The sequence below is a fragment of the Mirounga leonina genome, unplaced genomic scaffold (assembly GCF_011800145.1).
Source record: "Mirounga leonina isolate KUSES-001 unplaced genomic scaffold, KU_Mleo_1.0 Mir_205, whole genome shotgun sequence".
Classification (NCBI taxonomy): Eukaryota; Metazoa; Chordata; class Mammalia; order Carnivora; family Phocidae; genus Mirounga; species Mirounga leonina.
Window position 1 is genome coordinate 3,303,161 of NW_023270515.1, and position 13,565 is coordinate 3,316,725.

The following is a 13,565-nucleotide window of genomic DNA, read 5'->3' on the forward strand; positions in this document are numbered from 1 at the left end:
CCACAAACGGCCACTGAGAGCTCAAAACGAGGCCCGTGCAAACCGAGGGCCTCAACTTAATTTTGTTGCATTTTAATTCATTCAAATTTAAAGAGCCGCATGCGGCTAGTAGTTACTGTAGCTATGTATTTATCCAAAAACAAAACATAGAGCACGGTATACTTCGCTTTTGTAACCTGTATTTTTCACTTAAGATATCAGACCTCTTTCTAGGTCAGAGAGTATAGAGCAACGCCCCTTTTAATAGGCATCCAGTGTCCTCCTATCTGGCCGTAGGAGATTTTATTTAGTCCAGTCCTTAATAACCAACCCTTAATAATGGCTTGGTTGTTTCTAACATTTCGTTATTATAAACAAGATGAGATAAACACCCTTATACCTATCTTTGTACACACTGTGTGATTATTTCCTTAGGAAGACTGTAAATGCCAGTCAAAAGGTACATGCATTAAAGAGATTTTTTTTTTTGGATACATAGTGAGGACTTCCGGAATGGAATTTCTGGAATTTTCTTCCAGTTTACACTTCCACTGGCCATGCTCCCTCGCCTATTCTTTACCAACTTGTAAGGTGAAAAAATTCTCTCTTCTGTTTACATTTGTATTTCTTTAACTATTGCTGAGATTGAACAGCTTTTCTGAAGTTTCTGGCTATAGTTCTTGTTTTCTATTTTCTAGCTCAGACATTTTTCCCGGTTTTCCAGGAGAGGGCTCGTATTTTCATTACAGATTTATAAAAGCTCTTTATATTATACATGGGACACCTGCTGCCAGGACACTTTCCAATTGTTCGCTGTTTAATAAGCCTCAGAAAGCAATCGATTTCTACAGTTTTAGAGTCAGCCACTTTACTGAAATATTTATATGAGTTTCTATTATTATTTCTGATAGTTTTAACTGATTTTCTTGAGTCGTCTAGATATGCAACCCTATCACCTCCAAGTGATTCGTTTTGCCTCTTCCTTTCGGTACTTACTGTTTGGTACACTATTCCCTTCCTCCTCTAACCGCACTACCCATACTTCTAGAACAAAACAGCGGGTATCTTTGTCTTGGCTTTAACGGGACTACTTCTGGTCTTTGTCCTTTACAGTGATTTCTCTTAGCTTATTAAAGAAGTGGCCATTAATCGTGTTCTAGTTAAGATTTTAAATTAGGAATGCGCAGGAAATATCACTGATCATCTCAGCATGTATCGAGATCAGTATGTTTTTTCCTTTGATCCATCATCACAAGGGATTCAGTTCATCGATCTCACGAAGCCATCCGTACGTTCCTGGGCCAAGTCCGGCTTCTTAAGGTGCTGGGGGACGCTGCTCCAGGATACATTACTTAGAATTCCTACACCGTTTCTTCTAAATGGGCTGTACTGTTCCCTTTGTTCCCAGTCAGGTTCCGGTATCAACCCGAAGTCCCCTCCCTTCTGCTCCAGACGGCGGGTACTTCTAAAGTCGAGGGAGCCTGACCAGAGTGCTCTCCGGACAGGGCAGGACACGGGCCAGGGGGAAACTCATACCCAGAGCTGCCTTCAGAAAGAAACCCAGATTCAACCTAAAGCTACCTCGGATGTTTAATACACCTTTTCAAAAGTAATTTTTTGGGGGCGCCTGGGTGACTCAGTTGGTTAAGCGACTGCCTTTGGCTCAGGTCATGATCCTGGAGTCCCTGGATCGAGTCCCGCATCGGGCTCCCTGCTCAGCAGGGAGTCTGCTTCTCCCTCTGACCCTCCTCCCTCTCATGTACTCTCTCTCTCTCATTCTCGCTCTCTCAAATAAATAAATAAATCTTTAAAAAAAAAAAAAGTAATTTTTTGAATGTTTCTGTTTTGGGTATGGACAGTGCTACATGCTGAGTTCGGGACCTGGCAGCCGTGAGTCGGGGGGCTCCGCCCTTGCAAGCCCGCGTTTACCAGGCTGTACGCACAAGGTGAATTCTTCTTCCCAGCTGAGGTCGGTGGTGTTTGTAGCGAGGGCACTGAACTTCTGAACAGGATCGTTCAGCCGAACTACACACTGTGGATTAATGTTGCCTGCAATCAAACAAAGGGGCATTTCTATTTTTTAAATTGCGTTATGTGCATACACATTTTGCATATAACAGGCTGAATTAAACGCCTGTCTTGGCTCACCCACGTCTGAGGGACTATTCTTTATTTTATTTGCCATTAACAAACTCTCAAAGCACCTCACTTAGAGTTTAAGATTTTTGATCCCCAACTTGCTATCCTTTGGCCTGGATGGTGGACCTCAAGAGCCCCTGCTCCCCGCCCTGGAGGAGGGACACTCCCCAGGGGCAACATTACAACAGCAGATGTGGCCCCCACTTTTGGACAAGATGACCAGCTTGCAAAAGGAGAGGCGTCTGGGGTGACCCCTAAATTTGGGGACACCACACAGAGAACCCATATCCCTACTTATGAGGGGTATGCTTTTATACCTGACTCAGCTCAGACAGAGACCTGTTTGGGGGTCTGTGACCTGGGGGATGGGACATGTCACTAGTCAACAGTCATTTCTGCTTCTAGGCAATGCCTGTCCCATGCACAGAGCTGTAAACATAACGTGTAACCAGTAACCACGGGACCGGACACTGCACAGTGTTAGGTATTCCACGCACATCATCGTACTGATCTTCACGATCACCTCTGACGGGAGACACAGGCCCAGATGTGACCTGCCCACAGAGGCCAGGAACAGGGAGGGACCCCCAAGGACATCACCCACAGCTGGCTTTGCACAGAGTCTCGGTTGTTAAATGTGGACAGTCTGTGCTTTGGGGACTGGGAGACACTCCCTGCACATAAGTAACCCTTAGCAGCTTCAGACAATAAAGAATTCATTCCTGTTCTCAGCAAAATCGAATCGCAGTGGAAGGATGGGTCCCATTCCAGGCTGCTGTGCATTTGGGGTCTGCGCAGCCATTCAGGACCACCTAAAAAGAAGGATCTGCTCTGCAACACTTGTCCTCACTCAGATAACAGCCTCTCCTAGCACTGGAGGGTCCCCGATGGGCCCGAAGCCCTTCTGACACTCTGTAAACCACCCACGTGGTGCCCCGTCTTCTAGGAAAGGAGAAGGTGCGCATTACGTAGCAGTCAGGGATGCTCAACATGTATTTACATGTTCAGTAGTTAAAAAAAAAAGGGAGGGTGCCTTCCAGATGAAAGAAAAGGGCAAGGTTATGATTGCATTCCTTTTTTCCCTCAGCCTTCCTGCCTGCAAAATCGGGATGGCTGTTTAACGGTCTCACGTTACTATTCTGGTTTTCAGGGGCTCTGTGCTCAAAGGCAGGATCACACTGCAGACCCAATTGGGGGTGCCACGGGAAACCCAGAGGCCACTGAGAACCTGCAGGTCACCCCTTGCTCTGCTGTGTGGTGGAACAGTCACTTCTATTGCTGGCAGGGCCCCCCGCGCCCCCCGGGGCTTCCTGCAGCCCGGCCACCTGCCTGAAGCCCCAGGATCATTTAGCAGCGAGGCTCGGATGTTCTTCACCAGTAATCTGAGTTCGTGGGCCCTTGGAGGTTTGGGAGGGCAGGATTCCTGAGGAGTAGATGAAGTGCGTTGTAGATTCTGCAAACAGAAAACCAAGAGCAGTGACCGGGGGTGAAGAAGAGGCAGCCACCCACCACCTGTCACGGGGCGGGGTCTTGGGGACAATCCGCACAGGGGGCCTGACCCTGTGCTCGGCTTGGGAACAATTTTCCATTTTTATGGGAAGGGAGGGTCCCCATCCACCATAACCTCTTGCCCTACCTGGGAGCCTTTTACATCCAAATAACCCGAGTGAAGCAGCACTGTGCTCAGCCAGAGGGGCTCCCTGGAACCTGGCTGTGAGTGGAGCCCGGAAGCAGAGCTTGCCTTGGGTTCGCACCTGCCCCAGGCCAGGTGGTGACGAGAACGTGGGAGGCCCTCTCCAGGCTGCAGGCGCCCACTGCCCACCTGCACCAAGCCGGACACTGGCCTGACACACACAGCGAGGGCCATCAGGCAGATCCGCCATCCAGGTGGGGAGTATCTAAGTGTCATCCAGGTGATGCACAGAGGCAGGTGCTGCCGGGACCAGCGTCCATCATCATGTCCGCAAGTGAGCATCGAGGCGTTTCCACAGAGAAAAGGCTCCTCTAACCGTTTCCCAAACTGGCTTCCTCCCTTCCCTCGCGGCTGTGAGTACTCCTTAAAAGGGGTCCAGGGGCCCCTGGGTGGCTCAGTCAGTTAAGTGTCTGACTCTTGGTTTTGGCTTAGGTCATGATCTTGCATTTGTGGGATCGAGCCCCAGGTCTGGCTCTGCGCTCATTGTGGATTCTGCTGCAGATTCTCTCCTTCTCCCTCCTGCCCACTCTCCCTCTCAAATAAATAAATAAAATCTTTAAAAGGGGGGGGGGTCCCTTAAGTACCAAGGTCTGGGAATCCTGGAAAGGCTTCTCAGGGACATCACAGGTCTCTACACAAACAGAGCCTTCCAGGAAGGGACCCTGGGTACTGATCTGACCTCAGATGTTTTTTGGGGGAAAGCTTACCAACCTCTCAAGGTCACCATTTAGAAAACACTACTGTGAACCAGGACCTTGCCAACTGCGAGCTGCAAGAATTGCAAAAGTCCTTAGGATCCAAGTCAGTGAGCACAAGGGCCAGAGCGATCATATGTCTGGGATGGAGATGAAATATTTCAGTTGTCTGTGCGTGATGGTTAATTGTATGTGTCGATGTGACAGGGTCACGGGGTTGCTCAGGTATTTGTTCAAACGTTGTTCCGGGTGTTTCTGTGAGGCTATTTTTGCATGAGATGAACATTTAAATCAAAAGACCCAGTGAAAGAGATTGCCCTCCCTAATGTGGGTGGGCTTCATGCAATCAGCTGAAGGTCTGCTAGAACAAAGGCTGACTTCCCCTGAAAAAGAGGGGGTTCCTCAAGCCTGACAGACTTCATGCTGGGATATCAGTTTTTTCCTGCTTTTAGACTCGAATGGAGACGCCAGCTCTCCGTGTCTCTCAAGCCTGCTGGCCTTCAGGCCGGAACTACGGAACTCCACCGCCGGCGCTCCTGGGCCTCCAGCTTGCTGACTCACCCTGCAGATCCCAGGGTTCGTCAGCCTCCGTAATCACGTGAGCCAATTCCTTATAATAGGTTTTGGTGTAGATGAATAAATATACATTTTGTATATAAATATATGATTGGCTCATGCAACTACGGAGGCTATTATATAATTGGATATTTTACATACATATAAAAAGCCACCTTGCCTCGGGGGCACGTTCTCATGGCTAATTGGGTTTCCCAGCTACCTCAGTCCTGGAAGGATGAGATCCGAGGCCACAGGCCGAGTGGACAGTGAAAAGTCGAGTTTCGGCTCCAGAAAGGCGGAGGCTCAGGGCTAATTAGGCCTGGACCATGCGAAGCCGCCCAGACACCTGTTCTCCCGACCCACGGGGCTCTGGAACCCTGTGCCCTGAACTCGCAGCTCGCCCAGCAAGCAGTCGGGCATTCTTGTTCTACCACGGCGGGCGGAGGAACATTTGAAACGCACGCAGGTTCTCCAGGAGGGGGACCGGGATCCCTAATGGGTCGTGAAGCGCCACCCTCCGCGGCTTACCTGAACGTCCCTCACGTCCACAGGCTTGGTGCTCAGAACGACCGACGGGGAGGCAGCACTAACCAGGCACCTCAAGATATCCTTGAGGGTTTCAGACACGGCATCGGTCTCCGCCACCCGGTCCTGCCAAAAGAGGGGGAAGCCGCCAAATCACTTCTTGACTGCACCGTGCGACAGGAGGGTAGGTGTCAGGCGACTCATCCCCGGGACCAAGCACGTGGGGGGCAGCCCGGGCTCCGGGACGTCCGATCTCCTCTGGGAGACAGGGTCCTCCTTACTGGTCTCAGAAGTAATTCCTGCTCTTATTTTTAAAATGGTAACAGTCAAGGCTGGCGCAGTATACAAACATGTTGCTTTCTCTGTGTAGACCCTCTCGGACAGGTGTGTTTTTTCTTTCTCGCATGACATTGGGTATTTTTTTTTTTAATTAAAAAGCCTTCAAGTAAATGAAAGGGCCCAATAAGAAAGATAAGCTTGTAGAGGAACAAAGCTGGATGATTTATATTATCAGGTGTCAACTCCATAAAGCTATAAATATTACTCCCCAACAGAAAGGCGGTCTTGTGTTCCAGAATGTTCACAGCACCACTATTCATAAAGCCCCAAGCTGGAAACCACCTAAGTATCTGTTGATAGCTAAACAGATATATCGATTGTGGTGCGGTCACAGGGAGGAACGGTCCACCCTCTGGTGCAGACGCCCTCGCGGCGGGGCTCCAGCGTCCCCACCCTGCTCAGGGGACAGGACATCTGCACGCAGGGACTCCCACCAGGACCACAGGCCTAGGGAAAACCTCCCGCCTTGCAGAGGTTAGCCTGCGGAGGGCTGGCTGGCTTGTCACAGCAAACTTAATCCCACTCTGCCCATTAGTGAACGTCTACTCTGCTAGCAGCTCTAATAATTATCAAAACAGCTAACACTTCCAACACTCTTAGGCTATGTCCGGCTCAAGTCCATGCACTTATATGTATTAACTCATTTAATCTTCGCAAGCACCTTGAATATCATTATCCCCATTTTGCGGACGAGGAAACCAGCACACAGAGACGTTAATTAACACGTGTGGGGTCACAAGGCTCACGAGTGTGCACTTAAAACCACCACTCTGTCGTCTTTCTCTTCAATAGGTCCTTGATATCCCTATCTTCCTTTTTTTAACGGAGGTCAAATTCACGTCACATAAAATTAACCATTTTAAAGTAGACATTTCAGTGGCATTCGGTGTGTTTGGTGTTCTGCAGCGACCATCGAGGGGTTATCGCTTACCCTATCTCTCACCCACCAGCAGTCACTCCCCGCCCCTCCCCACCCCCACCCTCTGCCCCTCCCCACCAACGGCCCCGACCTGCCCCTGATCCGCCTGCCACCTGCATGATTTGCCTGTTGGGGAAGATCTCCCAGCAATGGGCTCCCACACACGTGTTCCGTGTCGGGCTTCTCTCACTCGGCATGACCTTCCCAGGGTTCCTTCGTGTTGGTAGAAAGCATCACAGCCTCACTGTTTTTCTTTTTTTTTTATGGTTGAAAAATATTCCATCATGTGGATGGACCTCATTTTGTTTACATATTCAAGTCTTTCTTTAACCCCCACGACTTCCTGTCCCTTTACAGAGGAGGAAATCAAGGGTGAAGAGGAGTGTTGGGGTGCTCAGATGTCCGAGCTCCTCCCCAGATGAGCAGCTGGCTCGGGCCAACCCCCTGCCCCCCGTAATACCACATCCACCGGAGGCCCCAGAGGCTTGGGTCCTGTGCCCACAGGACCGGCTCCCAGGGGGCTGGCTTAATGCTACACTTGGAGAGTCTCGCTTCTCATTCCCGTGGGGAGCACGTGACGGTCAGAGAAGCCCATGGGACACTGGGGGGCAAGATGCGAACATGCCACCCTCGGGGTAAGAACTGGGGAATAAGCTTGTTTTTGCAAAAAGAAACCCGGGACAGATAAACACGAACTAATTAATGAACAAAGTTACAGTGTGCAGGGGTGGATGGGGTGGGAGGGACAGGGTGGAGGCTGGAAGTCTGAGTAGAAGGTTTCACACAATTTTGACTTTTGAACCGTGTGAATATTTTACATTTTCAAAAAAATCCGTGTAAATTTACAAAGATGGGGGACAAAACCTAAAAGTGAGTCCTAGCAGGAGACAGCGCACTCAACTGATACCAAGCTGGTCACCCAAGCACACAGAGGAAGAATTAACTCAAGGAGTCCTGGACACAGGGGTCTGCCCCCTTCGACAGGGCATTCTGGTGCAAAGGCAGGTGCGAGTCAGCCGTGGTGCTGAGACAGCAGGCCACGGGAACGTTCTGCATGCATGGCCGGCCTGACCACAGCGCAGGGTGGACCAGGAGATGCAAATGTGGGAAGGAAGAGGAAACAGGACAGGAACCGGGCCTCCTGGGAAACAGTCCGAGCCCCTGGTGTGACCGAATGGCCAGGAAAAATGACAGTTCAGATGTATGCCAGTTAGGAGTTACAATTCAAGCTTATTCATCTTAAAAACAACAAAAAACTGCATGCATTTATATCAAGGCATGAAAGGTATAAACAGGTATGGACAGAGGCTTACAGTCCCATACTTAGCTGCTGGGGATCTCTTCGTGGTTGAACTAGAGTCTGAAACAGAGCAAGACTGCGAACAACCATAATAAAAATCCCACCCCTGCAAAGGAATCACTAATCAGCCGAGCCTCTGGCACACATGATTTTGCATGATCTTTCCAGCCGCTGAAAGTGACCCCAATGTGACTTTATCCACCCACTCCCTGCTTCCAAATTCATTTCCTCCAACACTTCGGACCGTGGGAAGCAGAGAGATTGCCTTCCAATTTGAGATGCACTTTTGCAGAAACTGGGGGGAGAGACGCCTGGCCCGGGGAGCCAGCCCACGGCCGCAACCTGAGCTGTCTGGGGAGTGCCACAGGGAAGGACAGAAGGTCTGACGAGCAAGCATGACAGCCCGTCGAGGAACCCCACGGCGACAGGACGTCAGTGGTCCTCAGCCTCGGCCGCACAAGAGCACTAGAAACAATTCCAGGCCCAAGGAAACCTGCGTGGGGGGCATCAGGGGGCAGGCCCAGGGCTTTCTAAAGCTGCCAGGTGATGGCAGGTGCGGCTGGGTTGAGGGCCCAGCATTACATCCAGCACAGCCGCGGTCCCTCCTGCCCCGTCAGGGTGGCCCCATGCTCCGGGAGGAGGGGAGAAGCCTGCCCACATGGGAGGGGCGCTGGGCAGAGCCTCTATTCCCCAGATCAGGGGGTCACGACGTGCATGTGTTCTGATGTACGCCGATGGGGGGAGGATCATAAAAACCCACAGACTGACCTCCACCACTGCTTTGGGCTGGACCGTAATGGCCGTCTCCGGAGCGCTGATGAAGGACCACTTGATCTGGATGTCCTCTCTCTTCTCTGTCATGTGGAGCTCCAGCTATCAAAACACAAAGTGACCGGAGAGCTACACGCTCTAGCAAAACCTCCACGCGCGTCCGTGTGTGTGTCCGTGTGCATCTGAGTGTGTGTGCACACATGTGTTCATTTATTTCCCTAGACGCCTGCCTGGCCACCCCTTGCCTTTCGAAATGGGAAGGAAAACTCTAAACTCCCTGGGCCTCCCCTTCACCCCACCCCTCCCGCCAGCACCCTCCTTGGCCCCAACCTACCAGAGGATTCTCAGCATTGGAGGCTGAGGCCAGGTGTCATTAAGGCTCTGCACTCATTCTTAGTGAGGAATTCTCTGTGCCTTGGATTCTCGTCTGGGAGGGAAGGGGGATGCTTAGCCCAACCCCACGCTGTGCACGTAACACACGCTGTGCACGTAACACACGGTGTTCTCATCCTCTCTTGCCTGGGCCAACGCATGCCCTCCAACTGGACTCTGAGCTCTTGCAATAACCCATCAGATTGGACCCATCCGTGGTGGCAGCATAATGCCCCCCACCAAAGGTGCCCACACCCAAGTTCTCGGAACCTGTGAATATGTGACCAGATATGGGAAAGGGGGCTTTGCAGGAGGGACCAGGGTAAGGACCGTGAATGGAGGGCTAATGCTGGGTCATTCCAGCGAGTCCTCAGAGATGGAAGAAGAAGGCAAGAGAGCAGGCCAGCGAGAGATGCCCTGCAGATGGAGGGAAGGTGCCAGGAACTCAGGAATGAGGTGGCCTCTAGAAGTTGCCAACGGCCCTCAGCTGACCGCCGGCAAGAACACAGGCCCTCAGCCCTATAGTTGTAAGGAACCGAATCATGCCAACAGCCCAAAGAGCAAGGAAGCGGATGATCCCAGAGCTTCCAGACAGCAAGGTCGCCTGCCGATGTTACCCTGTGTTGGACATCGCGCCTCCAGAATGGGGACATAATACGTTTATGCTTTTTTTTTTTTTTTAATTATTTATTTTTTAGAAAAGAGAGAGAGAGAGAGAGCACTGGGGGGTGGGGGGCGGTACAGAGAGAATTCAAGCAGACTCTGCGCCGACCATGGAGCTCGACGCGGGGCTCGATCTCATGAGCCTGAGATCATGACCTGAGCCGAAACTAAGAGTCAGTCCTCCCCCGACTGCACCACCCAGGTGCCCCTACATTTACATTTTAAGCTAAGTTTGCGGTGATTTGCTTCAGCAGGCACAGCAAACGAATACCCCTCCCTTCGTTTTCCAGCCAGAGACTCTCTCCAAAGCACGGATCCTAGCACTTCGCCTCTGTCCCTTCCCCACCCTCAGCAAAGGAGGAAAGGGCGGTTTTAGACAGTACTACCCACCCCTCGGGAGCCTCGGCTCACACCAGCACCAGGGTAAGACAGGCGACGTCTTCCCCTGCCCCATAATCCTGGGTGACGCCAGGAAAGGTGCACTTGACTGTGTTACTGCAAGTCCCCGAGTCCGCCCCCAGCCCAGGCAGGTCGTGGGGCAGCGAGACCAACGCGGGCCCCCTCGTGCCCCTTTCATCTGAAGGACAACAGAACAGGAGTGTCTCCTGCTGGCAGCATGAATAACTGATCGATCTCCAGTAGCTCCTTCTGCTTTCAGAGGGAATCCACAGAGCGGTTTTCAACTGTGTTAAGAGATCCAAGATACAACTGTGTTACTTGTCTCTGAGCTGCATGAAATGGCACATAAACAGCATCTCGGAAACTCCATGTCCTTTGTGGAGGTTTATGGGTCTGGCCGGACTCACTCCGTCCTGAAACAGGTGTCCGGCGTCGGCTACATGTGTCCCAGGCTTCGGAGTTATTTTGCAATTACACTGTCCAAAATGTTTGGGGGAGCAGGAAGGCATGAACATCCGACAAGTGCATGAAGTAACACCCTCCTCAGCTCTCAGGAAGGGAGTGTTAGTGAGGGGGGCTGCGGGGGGCTGGCTTGCAGAAAAAAAGCCATTTAGGTAGCCAGAAAATCTTGTTTGCCCCGGCTCTTCAAAACCATGTCTACGTAAGAAAAGCATACGGAATATCCTCTTCCCTTGTGGTTGAGGGTGCTGTATGACTTAGGCTCATCCCCCAAATTAGCAGCCAAGCACGGGGACAGAGGAGGGGAAACATGGGGTTGAAGCCGCAGTGACCCCTAAAACAGACCCAGAAATTCACAACGTTCACATGCTGGCTGAACAGAGCTTCCGTGGACCCCTGCTTCATGGGAGGGACACACTGTTATCTGATGGTTCAGGCAACCAGAAATTCCCCTAATAAGCCTATTACGATTATTATATATGTCTCTGTATAATTACTTAGAAGTCATTATTAATACGATGTAAAATATATACGAGCACACCTCAGAAATACAGCAGACCTGCTTCCAGAACACTGCGATGAAGCAAGTCACGTTAATGTTTGGCTTCCCAGTGCATATAAAAGTTGTATTTAAGGGCGCCAGGGTGGCTCAGTCAATTGAGTGTCCGACTCTTGATTTGGGCCCAGGTCACGATCTCAGGGTCCTGGGATTGAGCCCTGCGTCGGGCTCCACACTCAGTGGGGAGTCTGCCTCTGCCTCTCCCTCTCCGTCTGCTCCTCCCCCAGTCTCACGCTCTCGGACTCTCTCTCTAAAATAAGTACGTATTTTTGTAAAAGTTATATTTACACTATACTGTAGTCTATTAAATATACAAAAGCATTACATCTAAAAAAAAAAAAAGAAAACCAAACATGCTTTATTGCTGAAAAATGGTGACCACCATGTGAGCTTTCAGTGGGTCGTCCTCACTGAGCACAGAGCACCGTGACAAATGTAATAAGGGAGAAGCATGACCGACGACAGAACCACCCAAATGTGACCCAGACGCGCAGCGAGCGGAGGCTGCTGGAGGAATGTGCCCACGGGCATGCTCTGTGCTGAGTCCGCAGACAAACTTATACAAAAGAGTAAAGGTTCTTTTAACTTTTCCCAAAAACTAAAAAGAGGAACACCCCGTCCAGTGGCTACACGGGTGTCCCAGCTGCAGAGGACGGCTGGGGTCTGGCCCGGGGTCCCCAAACAGAACCACTGTCCTCACCGCCGATGCCACTCACCATAACTCTGCTTGGCAGCAACACCCCTGATCTCTTTAAACGCCTTGAAAAATATCGCATCTCCCAATAGCGGTAGCTGGGCAACCTCTGAGCTCATGATACCCATCCACACATGGCTATAGATACATGTATGCGTGGGTGTGGATACATGTGTGTCTATGTGTACACAGTATGTGCATATACATGATGCACACTTTATTTCCCACAGATACAATATAACATAGAAGGCTACAGTTTGAAAATTATGAAATAAATGATTAATAAAAGCCTGGGAGGGCGCCTGAGTGGCTCAGTTGGTTAAGCGACTGCCTTCGGCTCAGGTCATGATCCTGGAGTCCCGGGATCGAGTCCCACATCGGGCTCCCTCCTCGGCAGGGAGTCTGCTTCTCCCTCTGACCCTCCTCCCTCTCATGCTCTCTGTCTCTCGTTCCCTCTCTCACAAATAAATAAAATCTTAAAAAAAAAAGAAAAGAAAAAAAAAACCGGAACTTTAAAAAAAAAAAAAAAAAGCCTGGGAAACCAGGGCCCCGCGATCACACCAGGCTTACCCTATGGGTTTATGAGCATCTTCCCATGACTCACTCGATCTACCCAAACTCACCTGTAGATGAAACGGGGAGAGCCGTGCACCGTATATCTGGCGCCCCATGTCTTCGGGGGATGCGGGCCCCACGCGGACCAGGAACTGAATGGCCTCGCCCACCACGTGACAAGACACGACCTGGAGGAGGCACGGGATAGGACAGGAAGGAGAATTCGTTCCAAATACCCCTTTAGTTCACTGAATAAAATAATCAGGACCTGAGAAGTTAGCAAGGACAAGACTTTAGAGTTCCAAACTTGATAAGTACCCAGATTCACATCTTTTCTATTACGGAAGAGTTGGAAAACTGGAAACGACATTCCAGATCTTTTCTTCCAAATGCATTTCTCAAGAGCTAAACTCTGTTTTGCCCAAATCGAGTCGTTATATTCTTTCCACATAAAAAGTTTTTCCTGGATACTGTGACCTGTTTCTCCCCACCAGCTGAGTCCGCAGACATTTCGCCGTTCACATGGAGTAAAAGCCATTAGCCATCTCCTCTCTCTAAAACTGAGCCTTAGAAAGAAAACAAGTGAGGGGCGCCTGGGTGGCTCAGTCGGTTAAGCAGCTGCCTTCGGCTCAGGTCATGATCCTGGGGTCCTGGGATCGAGCCCCACGTCCGGCTCCATGCTCAGCGGAGAGCCTGCTTCTCCCTCTCCCTCTGCCTGCCGCTCTGCCTACTTATGCTCTCTATCTATCTGTCAAATAAATAAATAAAATCTTAAAAAAAAAAAAACTTCTTAAAAAAAAAGAAAACAAGTGATAGATTTTATAAGCAAAAAACTTAAGAATATACTCGGAACACCATAAATTGTTTCTATCTAGATAATTTTCAACCTACTGTGGCTTCCCAAGATGTGGGGATAATTCAAAGAACATATAAAATATTAAACACT

General features: G+C 50.4%; 1 protein-coding gene across 1 annotated transcript in view; it reads right to left on the bottom strand.

Moving 5' to 3' along the window:
* The window catches only part of LOC118026153 (C2 domain-containing protein 2-like), a 29,925-nt gene extending 16,676 nt beyond the window's left edge, over positions 1 to 13,249 (bottom strand). The window contains exons 1-5 of the mRNA XM_035028892.1: positions 12,688 to 13,249; positions 8,916 to 9,020; positions 5,593 to 5,715; positions 3,448 to 3,571; positions 1,923 to 2,028 (exon numbers count right to left, since the gene is read on the bottom strand). Of these exons, the coding sequence (XP_034884783.1) occupies positions 1,923 to 2,028; positions 3,448 to 3,571; positions 5,593 to 5,715; positions 8,916 to 9,020; positions 12,688 to 12,735 (506 nt within the window). The 5' untranslated portion in view covers positions 12,736 to 13,249. The remainder of the gene's footprint in view (positions 1 to 1,922; positions 2,029 to 3,447; positions 3,572 to 5,592; positions 5,716 to 8,915; positions 9,021 to 12,687) is intronic.
* Between the last annotated feature and the right edge of the window lie 316 nt (positions 13,250 to 13,565).